The sequence below is a fragment of the Larus michahellis genome, chromosome 1 (genome assembly GCF_964199755.1).
Source record: "Larus michahellis chromosome 1, bLarMic1.1, whole genome shotgun sequence".
Classification (NCBI taxonomy): domain Eukaryota; kingdom Metazoa; phylum Chordata; class Aves; order Charadriiformes; family Laridae; genus Larus; species Larus michahellis.
This window is the reverse complement of record NC_133896.1, coordinates 212,867,687-212,889,203: the sequence shown is the minus strand read 5'-3', so window position 1 is coordinate 212,889,203 and position 21,517 is coordinate 212,867,687. Positions and strand designations below refer to the sequence as shown.

Below are 21,517 nucleotides of genomic sequence, written 5' to 3'. Positions count from 1 at the left end.
GCAAGACGGAGACTTGTGCCACTCTCGGGGCTGCAGCAGGACCTACGGACACAGGGAGGGGCGGCAGGAGCCACCTCCCACACGGACAATCTCGGCCCAAGCCCTGACCCTTCCATCAGCTCCCGCTGGAGGAGCGCGGAGGGTCCCCGGCTCCGCTGCACCCGGTGAGAAGGTCGCTGGCTGCGCACAGGACGGCCTGAAGGGACGGGCCCCCCCGGTCACCCCCAGGAGCGTGGGTGGCTGCCACGGCTGTGGCTGCACTGGATGCCCCCTGGGCCACTGGTCCCAGGGCAGCGTCTGGGAACGCTGCAGCCGCTGCCGGCTGGTACGGCCCTGCCCGGTGCCGTGGCAGGGCAGCCCCCTGCCGCCTCCCCCTCTGCCTCCCAGCCCCAGCTGGCACCGCTCCCCACAGCCCTGGCGGATCTCGGGGGCCGGGGCGGCAGCAGAGCCACCCTCCCCACTGCAGACAACCCTCCGCTCCGCAGAAGCTCAGGCCCCGTGTCATCCCCCCGCGGAATGCTTCCAGCTGCTCCTTGCCGCGCCATCCCTCCCGCTGGCCAGCCCCGTCTGCGTCCCTCCGGCTGGGTCGGAGCGGCGCGGGAGGGAAAACGCGTCTGCTCGCAGCACTGCTCCCTCGCAGGCACCACACTGGGCTCCGTCTCCCTGGGACGGCGTCGGGAGGCATCGCGCCCGGCCGGCCACGGGGCCGCGCTGCCGGCGGTACTGCCCTGCGAGGTCTGCCCACGCTCACGCGCGCCGCCAGCCCGCATCCATCCCTGCCCAAAAGAAAGACGCTGGAGTCCACGGACTACGGGGACGGCAGGCAGAGGGCCCTCCACCAGGCAAGGGCACGCTCGCCGGGGCAGAGAGCGGGTCTCCGCGGCCAGCGGCTCTAAGGAAAAGCCCGGAACCGAAGGGGACGGGCTGCAGCCACCAACCGCTCCCCGGAGGAGAGGAGCCCCGGGAAGGGAGGGCTCGAGGGGAAAGAATGCCCCGGGTACAGAAATAAATCGATATATTAGTGTGTACAAAACATGCTGCTTCCTCTGTACAGTGCCCAGCCGGGCGCAGGCTCCCCACGGGGAGTTCACACATATATAAATAAGGCCCAGACAGCTGCAAACAGTATTTACAGCCCGCGGGGGGGCCAGCGCCTGCTCTGGGGCCAGCCCCACCAAGCCCGGCCGCGACGCCCAGCCCGCGGGATCCTCCAAGCCCAGCCTGCCCCGGCCGGGTTCATTTCAGGTCCACGTCAAAGTCCAGCACCAGCAGCTTGGTCTCCTCGGTGCCGTTGCGGCTGCCCACGGCACACACCAGTTTGGTGTTGGAAGCGCGGATGCGCCACACCACGCCCCCGCTGCCCCCGCTCTCCAGCGCAACCAGGTTGCGCACGAACTCGCCCGTCTTGAGGTCCCAGAGCTTGACGGTGCCATCGTCCGAGCTGGTCACCACGAACTTGGAGCTGAACTGCAGGCAGGTGACGGCACTCTGGTGCTTGCTGGGCCCTGGAAGCAGAGGGTGTCACGGAATCATGGAATTTCAGAGTTGGAAGGGACCTCTAGAGATCATCTATCCAACTCCCCTGCTAAAGCAGCATTGCCCCCAGCACATTACTCACGACTGCAGCCAGGCACGTCTTGAAAGTCTCCAGAGAAGGAGACTCCACAACCTCCCTGGGCAGCCTCTTCCAGTGCGCTCTCACCCTCACCGTGAAGAAGTTTTTCCTCATGTTTGATCGGAACTTCCTATGTTCCAGCTTGTGCCCGTTACCCCTCGTCCTCTTACTGGCAACCACTGAAAAGAGTCTGGCTCCATCCTCCTTCAGCCCACCCTTCAGATACTTGTAAACATTAAGAAGGTCTCCCCTCAGCCTTCTCTTCTCCGGGCTAAAGAGTCCCAGCTCTCTCAGCCTTTCCTCATAACGGAGATGCTCCAATCCCTCAATCATCTTTGTTGCCCTACGCTGGACTCTCTCCAGAACTTCCCTGTCTCTCTTGATCCGGGGAGCCCAGAGCTGGACACAGTACTCCAGTTGTGGCCTCACCAGTGCAGAGCAGAGGGGGAGAATGACCTGCCTTGACCTGCTGGCCACGCTCTTCCCTGTGCAGCCCAGAATTCCGCTGGCCTTCTTGGCGACAAGGGCACATGGCTTGCTCATGGATAATTTACTGTCTACCAAGACCCCCAGATCCTTTTCTTCAGAGCTGCTTTCCAGCCGGTCCACCCCTAACCCATACTGCTGCCTGACACTCTTCCTCCCCAGCTGCAGGACCCTGCCCTTGTCCTTGTTGAACCTCATTAGGTTCTTCTCTGCCCAGCTCCCCAGCCTGTCTGGCTCACGCTGGATGGCAGCACGGCCCTCTGGGGTCTCAGCCACCCCCCCCAGTTTGGTATCATCAGCGAACTTGCTGAGCACACACTCTCTCCCCTCGTCCAGGCCGTTGATGAATACGTTAAACAATACTGGTCCAAGTATTGACCCTGGGGGACACCACTGGTTAGAGGCCTCCAACTCGACCCTGCTCCATTAATGACGACCCTCTGAGTCCTGTCACGCAGCCAGCTCTCCATCCACCTCACTGTCCCCTCGTCTAGTCCACACTTCCTCAGTCTCCTAAGGACGATGTTCTGACAGACAGTGTCAAAAGCCTTGCTCAAGTCAAGGTAGATGACATCTGCTGCTCTGCCCTCATCCAGCCAACCAGTTACAACATCATAGAACGCTATGAGATTGGTCAAGCATGATTCACCCTTGGGAAATCCATGTTGACCACTTCCAGTAACTTCCTGCTCTTGAACGTGCTTGGATACGACATCCAGAACAAGTTGCTCCATTACCTTCCCAGGGACGGAGGTGAGACTAACCGGTCTGTAGTTCCCTGGGTGCTCCTTCCTGCCTTTTTTGAAGACTGGAGTGATATTGGCCTTCCTCCAGTCCTCGGGCACCTCTCCTGTTCCCCATGACCTTTCAAAGATGATGGAGAGTGGCCAAGCAGTAACATCTGCCAGCTCTCTCAGCACTCGCGGGTGCATCTCGTCAGGGCCCACGGACTTATGGATGTCCAGTTTGGCCAGGTGGTCTCTAACGTGATCTTCCTCTACTGGGGAAAACTCTTCCTCTCTGCAGACCTTCCCCCTTGCCTCCAGGGCCTGGGATTCATGAGGGACAGCTTTAACAGTGAAGACCGAAGCAAAGAAGGCATTCTTGTGTCTGTTAGTCCTCCTCCTCCTTCTCCTCCTGTTAAGACCTCCTGCCCCAGGCGCTCCGGGAGCACCCACTGCTGGGCAGCATCTGCCTGCCCCCCCCCCATCTGGCAGCTGGGAGCCACATAGAATGGTTTGGGTGGGAAGGGACCTTAAAGATCATCTCGTTCCACCCCCCTGCCCTGGGCAGGGACACCTCCCACCAGCCCAGCTTGCTCCAAGCCCCGGCCAACCTGGCCTTGAACCCCTCCAGGGATGGGGCAGCCACAGCTTCTCTGGGCAACCTGGGCCAGGGGCTCACCGCCCTCACAGCCAAGAATTTCTGCCCGAGATCTCAGCCCAATCTCCCCTCTTGCAGTGGAAACCCCTTCCCCCTCGTCCCATGGCTCCCCTCCCTCATCCAGAGTGCCTCCCCACCATGGCCCCCTCCAGCCCCCCCAGCGAGGGGATCTGTTGCCCCCTGCCCGGCACTCACCCTGCAGCGTTTGCAGGCACTGGCCCGTCTTGATGTCCCAGATCTTGACTGTGGAGTCAGCGTTGCCAGACACAAGGATGTTGTCACGTAACTCCATGCCACTGGTGAGCGACTGGTGCCCCATCAGGGTGTGGAGGCAGTTCCCACTCTCCACGTCCCACACTCGGATGGAGGTGTCCAGAGAGCCGCTGACGATGTGCGTCCCGTCAAACTGCCCGGAGAGACACAGGTCAGCACGGCCGAGAGGGGAGGACGGCTCTTCGCAGTCGGGGACGCGGGGCACGGCGGGTGAAGCGATGGGCTCAGGCGCCCTTTGGCTAAACCAGGGCGCGAGCGTCAGGCGGCATCTTCCCTCTGGGAAGCGGACACGGGGTGCGCGTTCCCGCAGTGCGTGCGTGTGGGGGGGTCAGGGCGGAGGGGCAGAGAGCGTCCCACCTGCAGGGAACAGACTCAGCTCGTGCGTCCCTGCGGCACCTGCGCGGGGTGAGGAGACAGCCCCCGGCCTGTCGCAGCGGCGTGGGCGGGCGGGAAGGAAGGGGAGCGGGGTCCTACCTGCAAGGAGTAGACGCGGTTGGTGTGTCCCTGCAGCGTGTGAGTGCAGCTCTCGCTTTCGGGGTCCCACACTTTGACGGTGTAGTCGTAAGCGCCGCTCACCACCTTATGGCCGTCGTACTGCACGCAGCGCACGGCGGCCACGTGCCCCATCAGCACGTGCAGGCATTGCCCGGTCTCGATGTCCCAGAGACGCAGAGTGGCGTCCCGTGAGCCGCTCACAACCCTGTGGGCAGGGGTGCGCATGGAGCCCGACCGTGTCGACCCCGCGCCCTGCCCAGGTGAGATGCCCCGGGCACAGGAGCCTCCACGGGAAGTTCCATCTCACCACGAGGAGGAACTTCTTCGCTGTGAGGGTGGCAGAGCCCTGGCACAGGCTGCCCAGAGAGGTGGTGGAGTCTCCGTCTCTGGAGACATTCCAAACCCGCCTGGACGCGTTCCTGTGCCACCTGCTCCGGGTGACCCTGCTGTGGCAGGGGGTGGGACTGGATGGTCTCCAGAGGTCCCTTCCAACCCCTACAACTCTGTGATTCCCCGAGGGACAGCCCCAGCTTATCCCCCCCAGGGATGTCTCTTCCCAGGCAGCATCTTCCAGCTACGGCTCAGCTCAGCCCGGTCCCTGTCCCTCCGCACCTCCCCTGCCCCATATCCCGTGGGGAGCAGAGCGGGCCCCAAAGGCCATCACACCCCCTACCTGTTCCCGTGCAAGTGCATGCAGCGCACGGTGGACGTGTGCCCGTACAGCGTGTGCACGCATTCCCCCGTGTCTGCATTCCAAACTTTGAGCGTCCGGTCCGTGGAGCCGCTGATGACGATGCTATCCCGCATCTGGGAAGACCACACGCCCCCGGTGTGGCCAACCAGTGTCTGCACGCACTGCAAAGAACAAGACGCGAGACGCTGGTTTGGGAAAGGCCGAACGCCGCCGCAAAAAGGCAAAGCCAAGCGCGGGATTCCTCCAGGATCGGTAAAGTTCTTCAGGTCAGCAACCTGCCCCCTGCGGACACTCAGGCCCCCACCAGCGTCCTCTCCGTGACAACGATTCTAAACCCAAGCTATTCTAAACCCAAATGAGTTTCTCGCCCACCCTGGACCACCAGGAGGGTGCTCCACACTTGCCAACTGCCAGCAGAACACACGCGTGGCCAACTCTTGCTGGTTTCTTCCTGCACCGGCAGGGAAGAGCAAGCCAGCTCTTCCCACTGCTCCTGCAGCCACGCCATCCATCAAACCCTCTCCCCAGCCGCACGTTGCCAGAGACAAGATAAACCCTCCTAAAAGGCCCCGATGCCTTTCCCAGCCCCCGGCGCTCCTGCGGGGGACGAGCACGGCTGCCGGGCCGGCGGAGCAGCCCGTGACAGAGCAGAGAGCAGCTCACCTCCCCCGTGACGGCGGACCACACTTTGAGCGTGTTGTCGTCCGAGCCGCTGACGATGCGGTTGCCACAGAACTGCAGGCAGGTGATAACGTGGTCATCGTGTCCCTTCAGCACCTGCAGGGAGAACCACACGAGTGAGGGGGGAGCAAAGGCCGCCCAGGGCCCCGGAGCGGCCGGTGGGGGAGGAGAGTGCTGAGGGAGGAAGAACGAGGGGCCCCCATAAGCTGTCCTACCCCCCGCTGCTCCTCTGCGGGGCAGCAGCTACAGCAGAACCACAGAGTCACGGAATTGTCCAGGTTGGAAGGGACTTTTCAGACCATCAAATCCAACCGTAAACCCAACACTGACAAACCCACCACCACCCCATGTCCCTCAGCACCACGTCTGCCCGGCTTCTAAATCCCTCCAGGGATGGCGACTCCACCCCTGCCCTGGGCAGCCTGGTCCAATGCTTGACAACCCTTTTGGTGTAAAATTTTTTCCTAGTGTCCAATCTAAACATCCCCAAAAAAGTCCTGCTGTCTTGGGAAAACAACCATTTCCCTCCCTTTGCAGAACCCTGATGTTGTCCCAGTACTGACCGGCCCGAATACGACTTTGCCTCCAATGCCCAACTCAATCCCTACATATTATTTTCTGGAGTTTTTTTCTGGATGCAAATCCCAGGCCGTTGCCCAGGGTCCCAAACCGCCCGAAGCTGCCAGGAAGCCGGGTAGAGACAGCAACGCCACCGTTCCCAACGCGGGCGGGAAGGGGGTCAACCGTTACCATCTGCCCAGAACCCGCGACGACAACGATCACGCTAAGGCTGAGCTCCTGTTTAATTAAGTTATGATACACCTGTTGCGCAGGCTCATGGGTAGGAGCAGGGGGGACACTCAGCGGCTACTGCTGGGGGACAGCGGGCTACCCGGGGACCCCAAAACATGGATGGACCCTCGTGGCTATTAAGGCCGCACAAGCCGTGGCGCACAGAGCCGGCCTCTGTCCCGGATCAAAAGCGGGTGGCCGTCAGCCAGAGCGCGCTTAGGACCAGCAGCTCCGTCTGCCGCGCGGCGGAGGGCAGGTAGCGCGCCAGCTGCCCCCTCCCCAGCGCGGCGGCGTGCCACGAGGGCAGCAGGGGCGGGCAAGGACCGAGCGATGTCTGCTGCGGGCAGACACGGGGCAGGACCCCGTGGAAGGAGGGGACACCTCAGAGAGACCCGGCCGAGCCACGGGGACGGGCAGCACGGGGGCGAGCGGCACCTGGCTGTGGAAACAGGCCCAGAGCTGCCCTTGGCAGGGAAGGTATGGAACTCCCTCAGGCAGGGGCAGGCAGAGGGTGGATGTCCCCACGGGCAGATGTCCCCGTGGGCAGAGCCCTGGGGAGCTCTGCTGTTGGGGGACGCAGAGACCAAGGTGCTGGGGGTCTCGGGAAAGGGCTGCCTGGGGTGCAGCCCCGGCGGTGACGGCACCATGCCCAGCACCGTGCTCCCCTCGGCACCACCGAGGCAGGGGCTTGGAGAGGGGCTGGAAACAGCGCGGGCCTGGAAAAACATCTCCGGAGGCGGAGAGCAGCAGGGCTGAGACTCTCACCCGAGAGACGGGGTGGCTGGGGCTCTGCTCTCCCTGCCTCCTGCACAGGGACAGGGGCAGGCGGGGACCTTGGCAGGGAGAGACAAAACCAGCACCCAAGTGTTCTGGGACCTGGGCTGTGCCCCAGCGGGGCTGCACCGCTCCCTGGCTGCCAAGGGTGGCTACAGCCCTGCCTCAGGTGCCCAGAGAAGGGGCAAAGGGATGGAAACCCCCCAGGGTGACCCTTTTTCTGCTGGCAGGACTGCAGCCCTGTCCTGCGATCAGCCCTGCTGCCAGCCGGAGCACACAGAAAGCTCCGAGCACGCTGCGCTCTGGATCTGCTCTCCGCAGGCAGGGACGGGAGCTGCGGGAAGCCGGCGTGACCTACAGCTTCAAGGCCCTTTAAATTAAAATACTTCCAGGTGAACGCCTCCGGCTTGCGCGTCCTTGAAGACAGGCCAGACTTGTGAATCTTTTCCCGAGGCAATTTAAAATTCTCAGTGTTGTTCTCATCCTATTGGTCACGGACATTTCTCTGCTACTTCCTTCCTGTACCAGCTTCCCACACGGCAAAGCTCTAGAGCCTGGTTCTCAGCAAGGACTCCTGAAAGCACCCACCTTGGGGGCTTTTAGCTCCCCGCTGCGCCAGTTCATGTCGATTTTGTGCTGCCGCATGAAGGCAAATTTCCAGGGGCTGTACATGAATCCGGGGCTCAGCAGGCGCCGCTTCCGCAGGTTCAAGGGCTCCTCGATGCCTGCAGGAGGAGAAGACAGCGTGATGTCTCAGGGTACGCAGGCGGTCCGTGCCCTCACCCTACCGGGGAGCTGACACAATACGCAGCCACGGGAGCTGCGGGCTACCCCACTGCAGCCGCAACGTGCCACGTGCCACGCGGAGGAGGGGTCTTTACCTTCTTCACGGCACTTCTCTCTCCAAAGCAGGTTGTCTTCAGCCAAGACCCTCCAGTAGCGACAGGTCTGGGCAGCACGGAGCAGGTCCCGAGGCTCCAGGAAGGACAGGACGTAGAGTGCCAGCTGCAGGAGTGGAAGCCGAGTCACCAGGGCACAGTGGGCTCCCCGTGGGCACCGGGGCCAGCCTGTCCCCTGCCCCCACTCACCTCCTTGGGCAGCAGGGAAATGAAGTCTCTCTGGAACTGGGGCTCGATGACCTGCATCATGTACTTGATCTGGGAGGGCTCGCAGCGGTCAATGAGCTCGTCCAGAGCAAGCAGCTTCTCCGGGCCGCTCCATCGCTGGGGAGAGGGACATCGGTCACGACGCCTGCGCGCACGGCGGGCCCTCGCAGGCTCCCCGGTGGCTCTGTGTCCCCAGCCTACCCTGCAGAGGCACCGACCCGCATGGGCAGGACGGGCCACCGGGGCCTCTGGAGCCAGCCTGGGCTCTGCTGCCCAGATGCCAAGATGGAGAGAAGCCACGGAGACGGGGTCGGGAGCTCCATGAGTCACATTCGATAGAGCCCAGGTGCCGTGTGACGGCAGACAAAGCAATGCCACCCCAGGACGAACGGGAGCAAGATGGGGGCTAACACCACTTCTACGCTCCTTTACCGGGGACAAAAATTCCCTAAAAATCCATCGTGGGACCCAAACCACTGCCTGTGGTGGATGTCACGCAGACGGGCTCCCCAGGGCTCGGCTGCCCTCCTGCCTGCCCGCCGGCACCCCCAAGGCGAGCCCTCGGCGAGGCTCCCGAGCTCACCTGGAAGGTGCGGAGCCAGTCCTGCAGCTCGGGAGGAGGCACCACCGAGGGGATGCGGCGGCGGCGCACCTGGCCAGCTTTGGCGTTACGCAGGTCCCCGAAGGTGGTGGTGGGACTGGGCATGCAGGGACCCAGCGTCCTGGGCCACAGCCGGGAGAGACCAAAGCAGAGGTGAGACGTGCCAGTGCTGCTCTGGGCACACCGCGCAAACGCTTCTCAGAACAAAGGTCTCCCGAGCCTCCCGCCAGGCTGACCACCTTCCCCATCCCTTCCAGCAGGACCAGGGCTACGCGCGCAGCCCCCTTTGCCCAGCCCGGAGCGACGGAACGACAGGCTGGCCCAGGCTGGAGGCACCTCCGGAGGTCGCCTGCTCCAGCAAGACCACGCAGATGGTCTCCAAGGACGGAGGCTCCACAGCCTCAGCAGGAGCCCCGGATGACGGAAGGCAGGGGACAGGTAGGAGGAGGTTTTCCCACCGCGCAGGTCGCTGCTCAGCAGGCAGCGCGCTCGTCTCACCTGCTGTACTCGGAGCCCTTGCACAGCTTCTTGCCGGGGGAAAGGGCCCTGCCATCCAGGCCGTTCTCCGACTTCCGCTTCATCTGCGAGGAGAAGGCGAGTTAAAGCAGGCTCTGTGCGCATTCTGGGTCACTGACTTCCTGACAAAAGCAGGAGACCCAGCCCAGTGAGTCTTCTGAGCCCACGCTGACACTGGGGACTGCAGAGGGAAGCTGAAGGCCACCCGAGAGCTCTAGAGCTGACAGAAGAGTTAACGTCTGTGGGAGAAACGAGCCTTGGCCCTTCCAATGGGAGTATCGGACCCGGCAGGGAAAAAGTCAGCAAACCAGGTGCAGAGGGACAAAACCAGCGGCTGAGAAAACCTACTGGTACCTCCTCTGGGAGCAGTCCAGCAGGGAGCAGGCGGAGCTGCAGCCTGAGCCCGGAACGCGGCTGACGCCTCCTGCCCAGCACGGCTCAGCAGCTACGGGGAGAGCTGTGCCGGGACGAGCATCAGACCGTGCCCCAATGTGGCTGCACCAAAGGGAACCTACACCCTTCCATGCAAGGTGAAGAGGAAAGGCGGGGAGAGCGGCGTGGCCACCAGACAGCACTGATGGCCACCAGACGGTCAGCACAGGGCTCCCCCAACCCAGGTAGGAAGCCAGGGGCTCCTTCCCTTGGGTAACTGGCCCGGGCACCGGCTGCAGCCCCGCGCCCAGGGCTGGCCGGGGCTTCTGACCGCAACGCCCACATCCCGCAGAACCCCCCCGAGGCCTTTGCCTGTCCCCCTGCAGGCTCCTGCTGCCCCATTCAGGCTTTGCACCGCGACGCCGGGACCCCAGCACCGAGCAGGGGTGGCTCTGCCGGGGACGGGCAGGGCTGGGACTGCCGGCAGCGCTCGGGCAGGCTGCGGCTGTGCGTCCCGCCCCTGGCCCTAACAGCCGGGGAGGCCAGCGACCACCAGCACTGCAGCAGGGAGCTCCCAGTCCAGCTAACACCCAGCCAACAGCCCTGAGCCCCCGGCGTGTCCTGGGGGTCTGCAGCAGCAGCAGCGACAGACGCACACGCCAGGCAGCACCGGCTCGAGGAGCTACGGCAGCCCGTGGCCCACGCTGGCCCCGCCGCCACAGCAAGCGGTGGGCGTCCGTAGGCTCTGAGGCCACCAGCCACCGGGACGGGACCAGAAGCAACACGCCAGTGCCAGCCCCTGCCCAGGAGCCACCCACCGCACGGGCAGCCCCGCTCCTTAGGGCAAAACCCCTGTCTGGGGCCACGCTCCCGGTGACGTTACCTTGGGCCGCACGTGGCGGAGGAGGCCACCATCCTCTGTCCGCTGCAGGTAGTCTATCCAGCGCTCCCCGATGGTGTAGTAGAAGTAGACGTTGCTGCCGTCCTCCCCTTCCTCGCTGTAGCAGCTCCCCTCTTCCTCTTCCTCTTCCTCCTCCTCCTCCTGCTCCCCGCAGACGGTGGACCTGACGGGCTCCTGTGCTCCCGGCCCTCTGGAGCCATCAGCCTCCAGTCCCGGTCCTGGGCTCCCCTTCCCAGAGCGCTCCGGCTCCCAGGGCCCCGAAACCTCCTCCTCGGCCACCACCTACAAGACAGGGAGAGGCAGGGTCAGGTCCGTCTGCGGCAGCTCCACGCACCAGTCGCAGGGTGCCCTGGGCCTGGAGGGTGACAGACACACGGCCCAGGGAACGCAAGGACCTTCCCCTGCAGCAGGGAAGAGGGGTGAGGAGCTGGGAAGAGGGGGCCAGGACTGAGCAGAGCCAAAACGGGAAGAAGGGAGCAGGCTGCTGAGCCAAGGCGCTCTGTGGGGACACGGGGCAGCTACAGCCGAGCAGGGTCTGGAGACAGGTCCCTTCCCAGCCCATTTGGTGACGTGGCCAAATTGGGCGGCAGGTGGCAACTCTGCGGCTGAGCGGGGATCACAAACACCACCGGAGCATCAGCGGTGCCCAGCAATGCCCAACCCGCAGCACCAGCTCCCCACCCCCGGCACGGCAAGCCGGGAACAGCCCTTCCTTCGTCCCAGCGGAGAGCAGAGCCGCAGGGGAGGCCACGGCCGGCAGCTCCCGGCAGGGTAAGGGGGGCACACGCTGCGTTCCAGCCCCGTCGCCCTCCAGCCACTCTGACCCGGGGCAGCGATGACTCGAGAGTCGTCATCAGCGTGTGCCCATCTAATGGCACCCGCGCCCCTCCTCCCCCAGGGAAGCGGCGCTACGAACAACACCCCACACGGATGAAAAAGCAGAAGGACTCAGTAATTACTCAGAGGAAGCACACCACCACCCCTCCATCACAGGGGAATGAGGAACTGGTTTCCCACACGCCAATAACACACCTCAACTGGCAGCCCAGGGTAATTTGCACCGCAGAATCCTAGAGATCCACAGATCAACTGGATTACGGCAATTATTTTCGATAAATCTTGGAACGCAGGAGAAATTGCAAAGACCAGGAGTGCCAAAGCCGTGCCAAAAGCGAGGCAGGCGGGAGAACAACGAGCCTTTACCCAGCCCGATGTCGGGCAATCGAGGGGCCGGTGCGGGATTCAGCGAGTAAAAGGGAAATGACGGGGACCTGCTTTGTACCGGCTGGTGAGACTTTATGAAAATAGGCCTTTTCAAATAAAGTTGAGTTTATTCCTTTCAGTGTTACATTTGGTTTAAAAAAAAAAAAAAAAAAAATCAATTACACAAATCCCATCAACGAGTCGTACTCAAACGCTTTAAAGCGCTCGCCCAGGGCAGAGGCTTCTGGCGAAAACAGTGGCACGCCGGCGCCTCGAAAGGGCTTCGGTGGGATGGCGGAGACCAAGGGCCAGCGGACAGACCTCCGAACGTAGCCCTTTACTGGGAAACGGCGGGTTTCCCGCTGCCAGGCCCAGTGCAGACCCACAAGGGCGTGTGTGTGTGAAACCAGAGCAGTCAATATTTGTTTTATTCACAATACGGAGGTAGATAAGAATCTTTTTGGCTTCCATCGTACACGGAGGTAGGCAGCGAGGAGGGGACGGTCACACGGGGTGACCTGCATCACTCGGCAAGCTGTGCTCACCCAAATTAAACGCATTTCAATGCGCCCAGAGGCGACGTTCTCCCTCTAAGGGCAGGGAGAGCGGGGCCGGCGAGGCACCAGGGATGTGCCTCCTGTAAAGCAGTCATGGGAAAGGACTGAGGGGTCGCACTCGGCATGAGCTTCAGGCTCAAAACCTGAAGAAGTGCGAGCAGCAGAGCAGTGCCGCCCCCGTGCTGCCCCACACGTTCGCATCCCGCAACGCCCAATCCACCTTGTTACACAGAACCCTTAAAACGCAAAGGCATTGCTCAATCTCCTCGCCCAAACGATTCAAAATCCGGAGAAGATACTTTTGTTGGAGAAGAAAAGAAATGGAGAGGTGATTTGGTCACAAAAATCACACCTGGGGAAGGAACAATCCCGCTGTTCTACAGGGCTCCTACCAAGCCGGGCAACGCTCGTTGCAGTTCGGGCTGGGTTTATTTACCTGCAGAAATGAGGGCTCAGCGCACACTGAGTGCCCAGCCCTGGGAGCTTCCCCGGGTCAGAGGCAGCTCGGTCACCTCCACAGCACCCGGTCAGACCGGACCCCGTCTGACGGGCAAGCCAGGAACAGGGCTGGGCTCTCGGGCAGGAGGCGGGAGACAGTGTCCCATCAGACACAGCTCAGGAGGGAGCACCGAGCCCAGGAGCCTCAAGCATTTCCTCGGGCAACTAGACGTGGGGGTCAGACCAAGGTCTGGGGAAGGGACCTTAAAGCCCATCCAGACCCCAGGATGGTGCTCCTGGGGCAGGACAGTCACTGACACCTCCCTGGCAGTAAAACACCCTCCAACAACGACCCTCCCAGCCTGCTCGAGAGCACAGCAGGACAGAGCTGCTCTTCAGTGGGCGCATTTCACAGAATCACAGAATGGTTGGGTGGGAAGGGACCTTAAAGGCCACCCAGTGCCACCCCCTGCCCTGGGCAGGGACACCTCCCACCAGCCCAGCTTGCTCCAAGCCCCGGCCAACCTGGCCTTGAACCCCTCCAGGGATGGGGCAGCCACAGCTTCTCTGGGCAATCTGGGCCAGGGGCTCACCGCCCTCACAGCCAAGAATTTCTGCCTCAGATCTCAGCTCAATCTCCCCTCTTGCAGTGGAAACCCCTTCCCCCTCGTCCCATGGCTCCCCTCCCTCATCCAGAGTCCCTCCCCAGCTTTCCTGGAGACCCCTGAGGGACTGGAAGGGGCTCCAAGGTCTCCGCGGAGCCTTCTCTTCTCCAGGCTGAACCCCCCCAGCTCTCTCAGCCCGTCCTCCCAGCAGAGGGGCTCCAGCCCTCCCAGCATCTCCGGGGCCTCCTCTGGCCCCGCTCCAACAGCTCCATGTCCTTCTTCATGCCCCCATTTCCTCAGCCCCACAGACAGCACTGCAGCACCATGCACTCCCAAAGCCCCCGGAGCCCATCTGGGCAGGCAGCACACTGGCCACCACTGGCCACAGACAACAGGGTAGCGCTTGGCAAGAGACACAGGCTCTGGCCTCCTCCTCGGTCCAGGGGAAGAACCTCTCTCCACACCTAGCTCTGGTCTCCAGCGACAAACAATTAGTGGAATGTTAACGACTGTCTGCAGGAACCCTAGGGATGGATGGCTAGCTGCTCTGGGGCAGGGGGACAGCAGGAAGCCACAAGCGTCCTCTGGGGTCAGAACATTATTTCTATGGGGGACCTTGGGGCAGACGCATCGCCATGGCCAGAGCAGCTCCCGGCAAGGCTTGGTGCTGAGGGGCCACTGCGGGCCCTGGCAGGACACCACAGAGGTGAGTGTGGGAGTGTTGACGTGCTGGAGGGTGGGATGGCTCTGCAGAGGGACCTGGCCAGGCTGGATGGATGGGACAAGGCCAGTGGCGTGAGGTTCAACAAGGCCAAGTGCCGGGTCCTCCTCTTGGGTCACCCCAACCCCATGGACGCTCCAGGCTGGGGGCAGAGTGGCTGGAGAGCTGCCCGGAGGAAAAGGAGCTGGGGGTGTTGGTCGACAGCAGCTGAATATGAGCCAGCAGTGTGCCCAGGTGGCCAACAGCATCCTGGCCTGTGTCAGGAACAGCGTGGCCAGCAGGACTGGGGCAGTGATGGTCCCCCTGTACTGGGCACTAGGGAGGCCCCACCTCGAGTGCCGCGTACAGTTTTGGGCCCCTCACTACAGGAAAGACGTTGAGGTGCTGGAGCGTGTCCAGAGAAGGGCAAAGGAGCTGGTGAGGGGTCTGGAGCACAAGTCTGGTGAGGAGCAGCTGAGGGAGCTGGGGGTGTTCAGCCTGGAGAAAAGAGGCTGAGGGGAGACCTTCTTGCTCTCTACAGCTCCCTGAAAGGAGGGGGTAGCCAGGGGGGGTCGGTCTCTTCTCCCAAGGAACAGGCCATGGGACAAGAGGAAACGGCCTCAAGCTGTGCCAGGGGAGGTTTAGGATGGATATTAGGAAAAACTTCTTCACCAAAAGGGTCGTTAAGCATTGGCCCAGGCTGCCCAGGGCAGTGGTGGAGTCGCCATCCCTGGAGGGATTTACAAGCCGGGCAGAGGCGGTGCGGAGGGACATGGGGTAGTGGTGGGCTTGGCAGCATTGGTTTGATGGTTGGACTCGATGATCTGACAGGTCCCTTCCAACTTGGGCAATTCTATGAAAGCCAGCTGGGCCTGGAGCATCTCAGCTGTCCGTCAGGACGCTCCTCAACACAGGCTGCCACCCTGCAGGGAGCCTGTGGACAGGCCGCTTGGCTGTTTGAGAGGGCGCAGCGATCCCTGGGCCTCCCTCTTCCAGCGCCCAGAGCAGACACGTCCCCTCCCTCCACCAGCTCCCACCCCTCCCGGTGTGAGATACCCCACCCCAATTCCCACACCGCTGGAGGCAGGATCACCTCCACAGCAGGCAGAACTCCACCTTTCTTCTCCTACCTGAGGCACAGGGGCTTTACCGTCCCCCTGCAGAGTGGGGCTCACCCTCGCAGCTTCCTCACTGCTCGGCCGCCTCCTGCAAGTCATCCGCTGGCTGTTCAGCTCCAGGATGCGGGTGGTGATGCCTTTGACGTGGAGGAGATCATCGAGCGAGTTGAAACCCTTCAGTTCCTGTGAGAAGAGCGGTAAGGTTCGATACGGAGCTGAAAAGCCCAGGGACCAGCCCCAGAGCAGGACCAGGCTCCCTTCCCCGGCCACTCCAGACCTACCAGCTCGCCCCTCGCCTCCAGACACCAGCTCCCTTCCGAGAAAGGGGGTCACGGTGCCACTGCAGGGCGACACCTGTGCACTGCAAGTCCTCGCTCCTGCGAGGGAAGGGATGCTTTCTGCCCAAAACAGCTGTTCCCATCTCATCCCCCCCCATCGCCACAAACTGTCCCTACCCCGAGCAACAACTGCAACGCCTGCGAGGAACAGGCACAGTGCCAAGGAACAGGCACAGTGCCGGCGCTGCCGGCAGCAAAGGCTAAAGGCTCAGAAAGGGGAATTGCAACTTCCAGCTGACCGGTATCATGACTGGGAGCGTCCCCCGGCCCACATGGTCCATCTCCCTTCTCTGCAGCCCCAGGGGAGGAAAACAGCCCCTGCCCCCTGCCTGGCACAGGCACACACAGACGCACACATGCGTGTGGAGTCTCCGTCTCTAGAGACATTCTGCCTGGACGCGTTCCTGTGCGGCCTGCTCTGAGTGACCCTGCTCTGGCAGGGGGTGGGACTGGGTGCTTTCCCGAGGGTCCTTCCAACCCTGGCTATTCTGTGATTCTGTGAGTGCAAGGCACCCACCATCCTGCAAATGCCAGGCCAAGCCCTGCCCAGCCCCGCGCACAGAACCAGGCGTTACTGGAGACCAGACCCGCACCCCAAACCGACTCCGAGCAGCTTCAGTCACGAGCCTGAAGGGCCTAGACCCAGCAGGGACGGCCCGGCTGTTAGCAGGGGCTGGGACCCCAGGGTGGAAAGCACCCACGCCTCCCGGCTAACGCAGCCGTCAGGGCCAGGACAAGGTTCCGATCATCCTTTCAAATTCACCATACACCATTTTAAGGCACTTCTGCTGCTCCTCCCCTAGAAACGGTGTTGCCCAAAAGCAGAGCTCTAGCGATAATCCTCATTCCTGTAACTCCATCCTCACCTGTGCTCACACCAGCCGGCCTTTTGTTTAAATGGCTCTTGCTCTTCCGCCTGCAGGGTGTTTACATTCCTGCTGTATTTATAGCCGGTGACCCTGCCCCTCTCAGCCTCCTCTTTTCCAGGCCAAAAAAAGCCAAGCTCATCCAGCCTTGCCTTGCCAGGCCAGCCTCCCTGTCCCCCTGCCCGCTGCCACACCGGTGCCGTGCTCCAGCCACCGCCTCGCCAGCTCTTCGTGCCGGTAACGGCAAAAAGGTGGCACTGATGGCCCCGTCTCTGCTGGAAGCGCCACGGCCGACACAGCCCGAGACTGTGCTCACCTCCTTCGTGGCTGTGTCACCGCCGGTGACCGCCCCCCGCCGGCTCCTCTCCCTCCCCGTCCCTCCCGGACGCCGGGGCCCGGCGGCGTTCCCGGCCGGCACTCCCCCGGGACGCTCCCCCGGCCCGCTCCTGACCCTTCCCCCGGACACTCGGCCTTGTCTGGCCGCAACGTCACCTGCCGCCGCCCCCGAGGCTCTGCCCTACGCCCCGAGGCGGGGGACGGCCGGGAGGGGCAAGGGTCGGGCCACCCGAGACAGACCCTCCCGCTCGGGGACGGCCTACGGCCCCCCCCCGCCCCGCTCCGGGACGGCCTGCGGACCGCGGCACACGGGGCCCTTGGCTGGCGGGGACACTGCCGGCCCCTCAGCCCGAGGAAGGCCCTGCCACTGGGCCCGGAGCGGCCCGAGCACCGGGGGAGGCCCGGAGCGGCCCCACCGAAGGCACGGCTGCGACGCCGCGGACAAGCCCCACCGCGCCCCGGCTCCCCCCGCCCCCCGGGGCCGGCTCCCCGCACACCCCGGGCCCCGCCACCCCCGCCCAGGCCCAGGCCCGTCCGCGGCCCCGCGTCGCCGCCCCCGCCCGCACCTCTCTCTTCCGCACGATGCCGCGGGCGCGGCGACGGCCGATGCCGCTGAGAGCTCCCTCCAGCTCGGCCACGCCGGCGCGGTTGATGTCCAGCTTCCCCCCGCCGGGGCCCGGCCCGCCCGGCCCCGACATCCCCGGCAGGAACCACCGCCGAGCGCCCAAGGCCCCGGGCGCCCCGCGCACGCGCCGCCCCTCCCCGCCCAAGCCCGCGCCCCGCCCACCGCAGTGCGAGCTCGTGCGGAAACAGCAGCTTTATTGGGGGCGCGCGGGGCGGGGCCGAGGGGCGGGGCCTCCGCATGCCCCGCCCTCCCGCCCCGCCCTCAGCGGCGCTTGTAGAGACAGGGCAGCAGGCGCAGGCCGGGTGCGGGGCGGCCGCGGGGGGGCCCGGCCTTGGTGAACTCCAGGAGGTAGAAGAAGGGGCTGGACAGGTCCTGGGGCAGCGCCGCCTCAGTGCCCGCGGCACCCCGCCACCCCCAGCACCCTCCCGGACCCCGGCCCCGCGGGACCCCTGTCACTGTCACCCCCAGCACCCTCACGGACCCCGGCCCCACGGGACCCCGCCACCCCCAGCACCCTCATGGACCCCGGCCCCGCGGGACCCCTGTCACTGTCACCCCCAGCACCCTCCCGGACCCCGGCCCCACGGCACCCCGCCACCCCCAGCACCCTCACGGACCCCGGCCCCGCGGGACCCCTGTCACTGTCACCCCCAGCACCCTCACGGACCCCGGCCCCACGGCACCCCGCCACCCCCAGCACCCTCACGGACCCCAGCCCCGCGGGACCCCTGTCACTGTCACCCCCAGCACCCTCACGGACCCCGGCCCCGCGGCACCCCGCCACCCCCAGCACCCTCCCGGACCCCGGCCCCGCGGGACCCCTGTCACTGTCACCCCCAGCACCCTCACGGACCCCGGCCCCGCGGCACCCCTGTCACTGCCACCCCCAGCACCCTCACAGACCCCGGCCCCACGGGACCGCTGTCACTGTCACCCCCAGCACCCTCACGGACCCCGGCCCCACGGGACCCCGCCACCCCCAGCACCCTCACGGACCCTGGCCCCGCGGGACCGCTGTCACTGTCACCCCCAGCACCCTCACGGACCCCGGTCCCACGGCACCCCGCCACCCCCAGCACCCTCACGGACCCCGGCCCCACGGGACCGCTGTCACTGTCACCCCCAGCACTCTCACGGACCCCGTGCCCATGGGATCCCCGACCCCATCCCTGCAGGACCCCCAACCCTGTCACTCCCAACCCCCTCCCAGACCCCGGCCCCGTGGGACCCCCAAACCCATCACTCCCAACACCTTCATGGACCCCGTCCCTGCAGGACCCCTGTCACAGTCACCCCCGGCACCCTGATGGACCCCGACCCTGCGGGACCCCCAGCCCCATCACCCCCATCAACATCCTCACAGACCCCGGCCCCGCGGGACCTCTGTCACTGTCACCCCCAGCGCCGTCATGGACCCCATGCCCATGGGACCCCCGACCCCCTCCCAGACCCCATCCCTGCAGGACCCCCAACCCCATCACTCCCAACACCCTCATGGACCCCATCCCCGTGGGACTCCCGTCACTGTCACCCCCAACACCCTCACAGACCCTGTGCCTGTTGGACCCCTGACCCCATCTCCCCTAACCCCGCCATCGCCCCCCAACCCCCTCCCAGACACTGTCCCTGCAGGACCCCCGAGCCCATTGCTCCCAACCCCCTCACAGACCCCATCCCCACGGCACCCCCGACCCCATTCGCTGCCTCCCTCTTGGCGCCATCACCTCCAACCCCTTCATGGACCCAAACCCTGTAGGACCCCCAACCCCATCACAGCCTCCCTGCCAGCCCCATCACCCCCAACCGCATCCCACACTGTGTCCCTGCGGGCCCCCAGGCCCCCAAACCCCACAGCACATCCCCGTGGGCCCCGGGACCACCAACCCACTCCCGGACTTCACCACCACCTCCTCCAGGCCTCGCAACAGCGTCTCTCCCCAGTGAGCCCCAGTGCCCCTTACCCCATCCCAGACCCCCGCCATGCCCCATGTCCCCCCAGCCCCCGTACCACAACCCCCATGGGCCCCAGGCCCCCCAGACCCTGTTCCAGACCCCAGTGGGCCCCGGTTTCCCCAAGACCACATTCCCAGACCCCGGTACCACAGCCCCCGAGTCCCCCAAATCTCCTCTCAGACCCCAGCACAACCCCTGTGGGCCCTGGGTCCCCCAGACCCCCTCACCACAGCCCCCGCAGGTCCCCCAGACCCCCATACGCTCTCACCACCCCCCAGCCCGCTCCCTGCCGGCACCGGGAGCCCGAGGACACACCTTGGAGACGCTCTTGAAGCCCAGCTGAGCCATGGCGCTCATGAAGGCCCGGATGTCCTCGAAGCGGCTGGCCACCTCAGCCACCATCAGGGTACCCCTGCGAACACCCCGGCCCTGAGCGGTGACACCTCCCGGGGCACGGCCCATCACCTCCTCTCCTCGCCGCTCGCTGGCCCGTGCCTCCCGGGGCACCCCGACACCAGCCCGGCCCCCGGCCCTGCCTACCCCGGCTTCAGCACGCGGTTGGCCTCCTCCAGGATCTCCTGCAGGTTGGTGCCCATCAGCGCCAGGCAGAACACTGCCACGTCCACCGACTCGGCCGCCAGCGGCACCTGCCAGACACCCACGGGAGAAGGAGGAGAATGAGGACGGTGACGGGCCTGGGGCAGCCCTTCCGTGCGCTGCTGCTCCCGGGGCTCTCGGATTCAACCCAGCATCTTTCCCTGGGGAGCCGGCAGACTGGGGTGCCCCGGATTCCCGAGCAGACACGTGCTCCCTCTCATGCCCGGAACCCCCAGAAGCCCTGACCCCCACAACCCACCAGCCCCCCCCCGACACCCTGCCGAGCCCCCCCGCCCCGCTGTCCCCACCTTGGCCATGTCGCAGACGGTGACCAGGGGGCTGAGCGGCACCAGGTCGAAGCAGTGAACCTTGTTGCGGACGCTGTTGGCCAGCGTGCAGTCTCCGCACCCGAAATCCGCCACCACCAGCGTGGCCGGCCTGGGAGGGGGCAGGAGATGAGGTGGGGGGGGGGGGCGGGCTGAGGACACCCCGTGCCCCCAGCCCCGGCGGGTCCCCGTCTCACCGGCGGCGCAGGTAGCGGACGATGCGGTGCAGGGGGTTCTGGGGCCAGCGCTCCACCTGCCGGGCGAAGCCGCGGTGGTAGATGTGGAAGGCTTCGGGATCGCTGCGGAAGAGCCGGGCGGCCTCCCGGCTGGTGGAGGTGTAGAGCTGCTGGTTGATGTACCGGAACCGGGCCGACACCAACCGCGCCTCCATCCGAGCCCGCAGCGCCGCCGACCGCCCCGACGGCGCCGGCTCCGCGACGGGCGGCTCCGGGTCCCGCTCCCCGCCGGGCCCCGCTGGGGGCTCGCCCTTCTGCTGCCGGTCCTTCTGCTGCCGGTCCTTCTTCTGCTGCCGCCGCCGCCCGCTCAGACCCCGCGCCGCCTCCCCCGGCCCCGGTCCCGGCCCCGCCGCACCGGGCTCCGCGCTCGGCGGGGGCCGCTGGGCCGCCGCGTCTGGGGACACCGTGAGGGGCGTCAGGGCGGCGGCGGCGGCGGGCGGTCCCAGCCCCCGCCACGGCCCCCCGCCGAGCCCTGGTACCTGTGTCCGGGCGTTGCCCGCTCCGCCGCCGCCCCCGGGGCCGCTTCCGCGCGGGCTCACCGTCCTGGCCGGGCTTGGCCGCGCACTGCTCCGGCCGCCGCCGCCGCTTCCCCGGGGGACCCTGCGGAGGGCGGGGGGCCGGTCACCTCCCCCGCGCCCAGGGACCGGCCCGCCGCCGCCCCGCGCTCCCCTTACCGGCCGGCCCGGGCCCTCCGCCCCATCGTCCCACTTCTCCTCGGCGAACATGGCCGCGGGGCCCGTCCGGGCCGGGGACGGCGCCCGGCTCTGGATCGGGGCCGGCCCCGCCGCCGGGACCCACGTGCGCCGAGCCGCGCGCGGGGGGGGACACCAGAGCGGCCCCGGCGGAAACAGCGCCCCCCGGCGGCCGGGAGGCCCAACGGGCTGGCGGTGGCCGGCGGGGCCGCGGACGCCCCACCCCCGCCCGGTTCGC

General features: G+C 65.4%; 1 protein-coding gene across 3 annotated transcripts; it reads right to left on the bottom strand.

Moving 5' to 3' along the window:
* Positions 1–998: 998 nt before the first annotated feature.
* On the bottom strand, positions 999–21,465 carry RRP8 (ribosomal RNA processing 8). 3 transcript variants are annotated; one of them, XM_074571649.1, is made up of 18 exons: positions 21,262–21,465; positions 21,067–21,187; positions 20,549–20,981; positions 20,334–20,463; positions 19,969–20,075; positions 19,744–19,840; positions 15,323–15,493; positions 10,672–10,971; positions 9,399–9,481; positions 8,883–9,021; positions 8,282–8,416; positions 8,075–8,198; positions 7,782–7,918; positions 5,610–5,723; positions 4,926–5,107; positions 4,232–4,457; positions 3,680–3,890; positions 999–1,505 (listed from the first exon to the last, which is right to left on the bottom strand). In XM_074571649.1, exons 1-18 carry the CDS (start codon positions 21,310–21,312, stop codon positions 1,237–1,239), a joined length of 3,030 nt encoding a protein of 1,009 aa, XP_074427750.1. In that variant the 5' UTR covers positions 21,313–21,465; the 3' UTR covers positions 999–1,236. The 3 variants fall into 3 exon arrangements, with proteins under 3 accessions (XP_074427750.1, XP_074427751.1, XP_074427749.1); XM_074571648.1 differs by lacking the exons at positions 999–1,505; positions 3,680–3,890 and adding an exon at positions 3,900–4,114 and having other exon boundaries at positions 21,262–21,447; XM_074571650.1 differs by lacking the exons at positions 19,744–19,840; positions 19,969–20,075; positions 20,334–20,463; ... (1 more) ...; positions 21,067–21,187; positions 21,262–21,465 and adding an exon at positions 17,417–17,608.
* Positions 21,466–21,517: the final 52 nt, after the last annotated feature.

What these genes read in the sequence shown, in the direction of transcription:
- RRP8 (XM_074571649.1), bottom strand. Translation starts at nt 21,312, where the DNA reads ATGTTCGCCGAGGAGAAGTGGGACGATGGGGCGGAGGGCCCGGGCCGG. An exon ending in TCCGCCACGTGCGGCCCAAG is followed by an intron (nt 9,482 to 10,671) that starts GTAACGTCACCG and finishes TTCTCCTCGCAG; the next exon opens with ATGAAGCGGAAGTCGGAGAA. An exon ending in AGAGAAGTGCCGTGAAGAAG is followed by an intron (nt 7,919 to 8,074) that starts GTAAAGACCCCT and finishes CTCCTCCTGCAG; the next exon opens with GCATCGAGGAGCCCTTGAAC.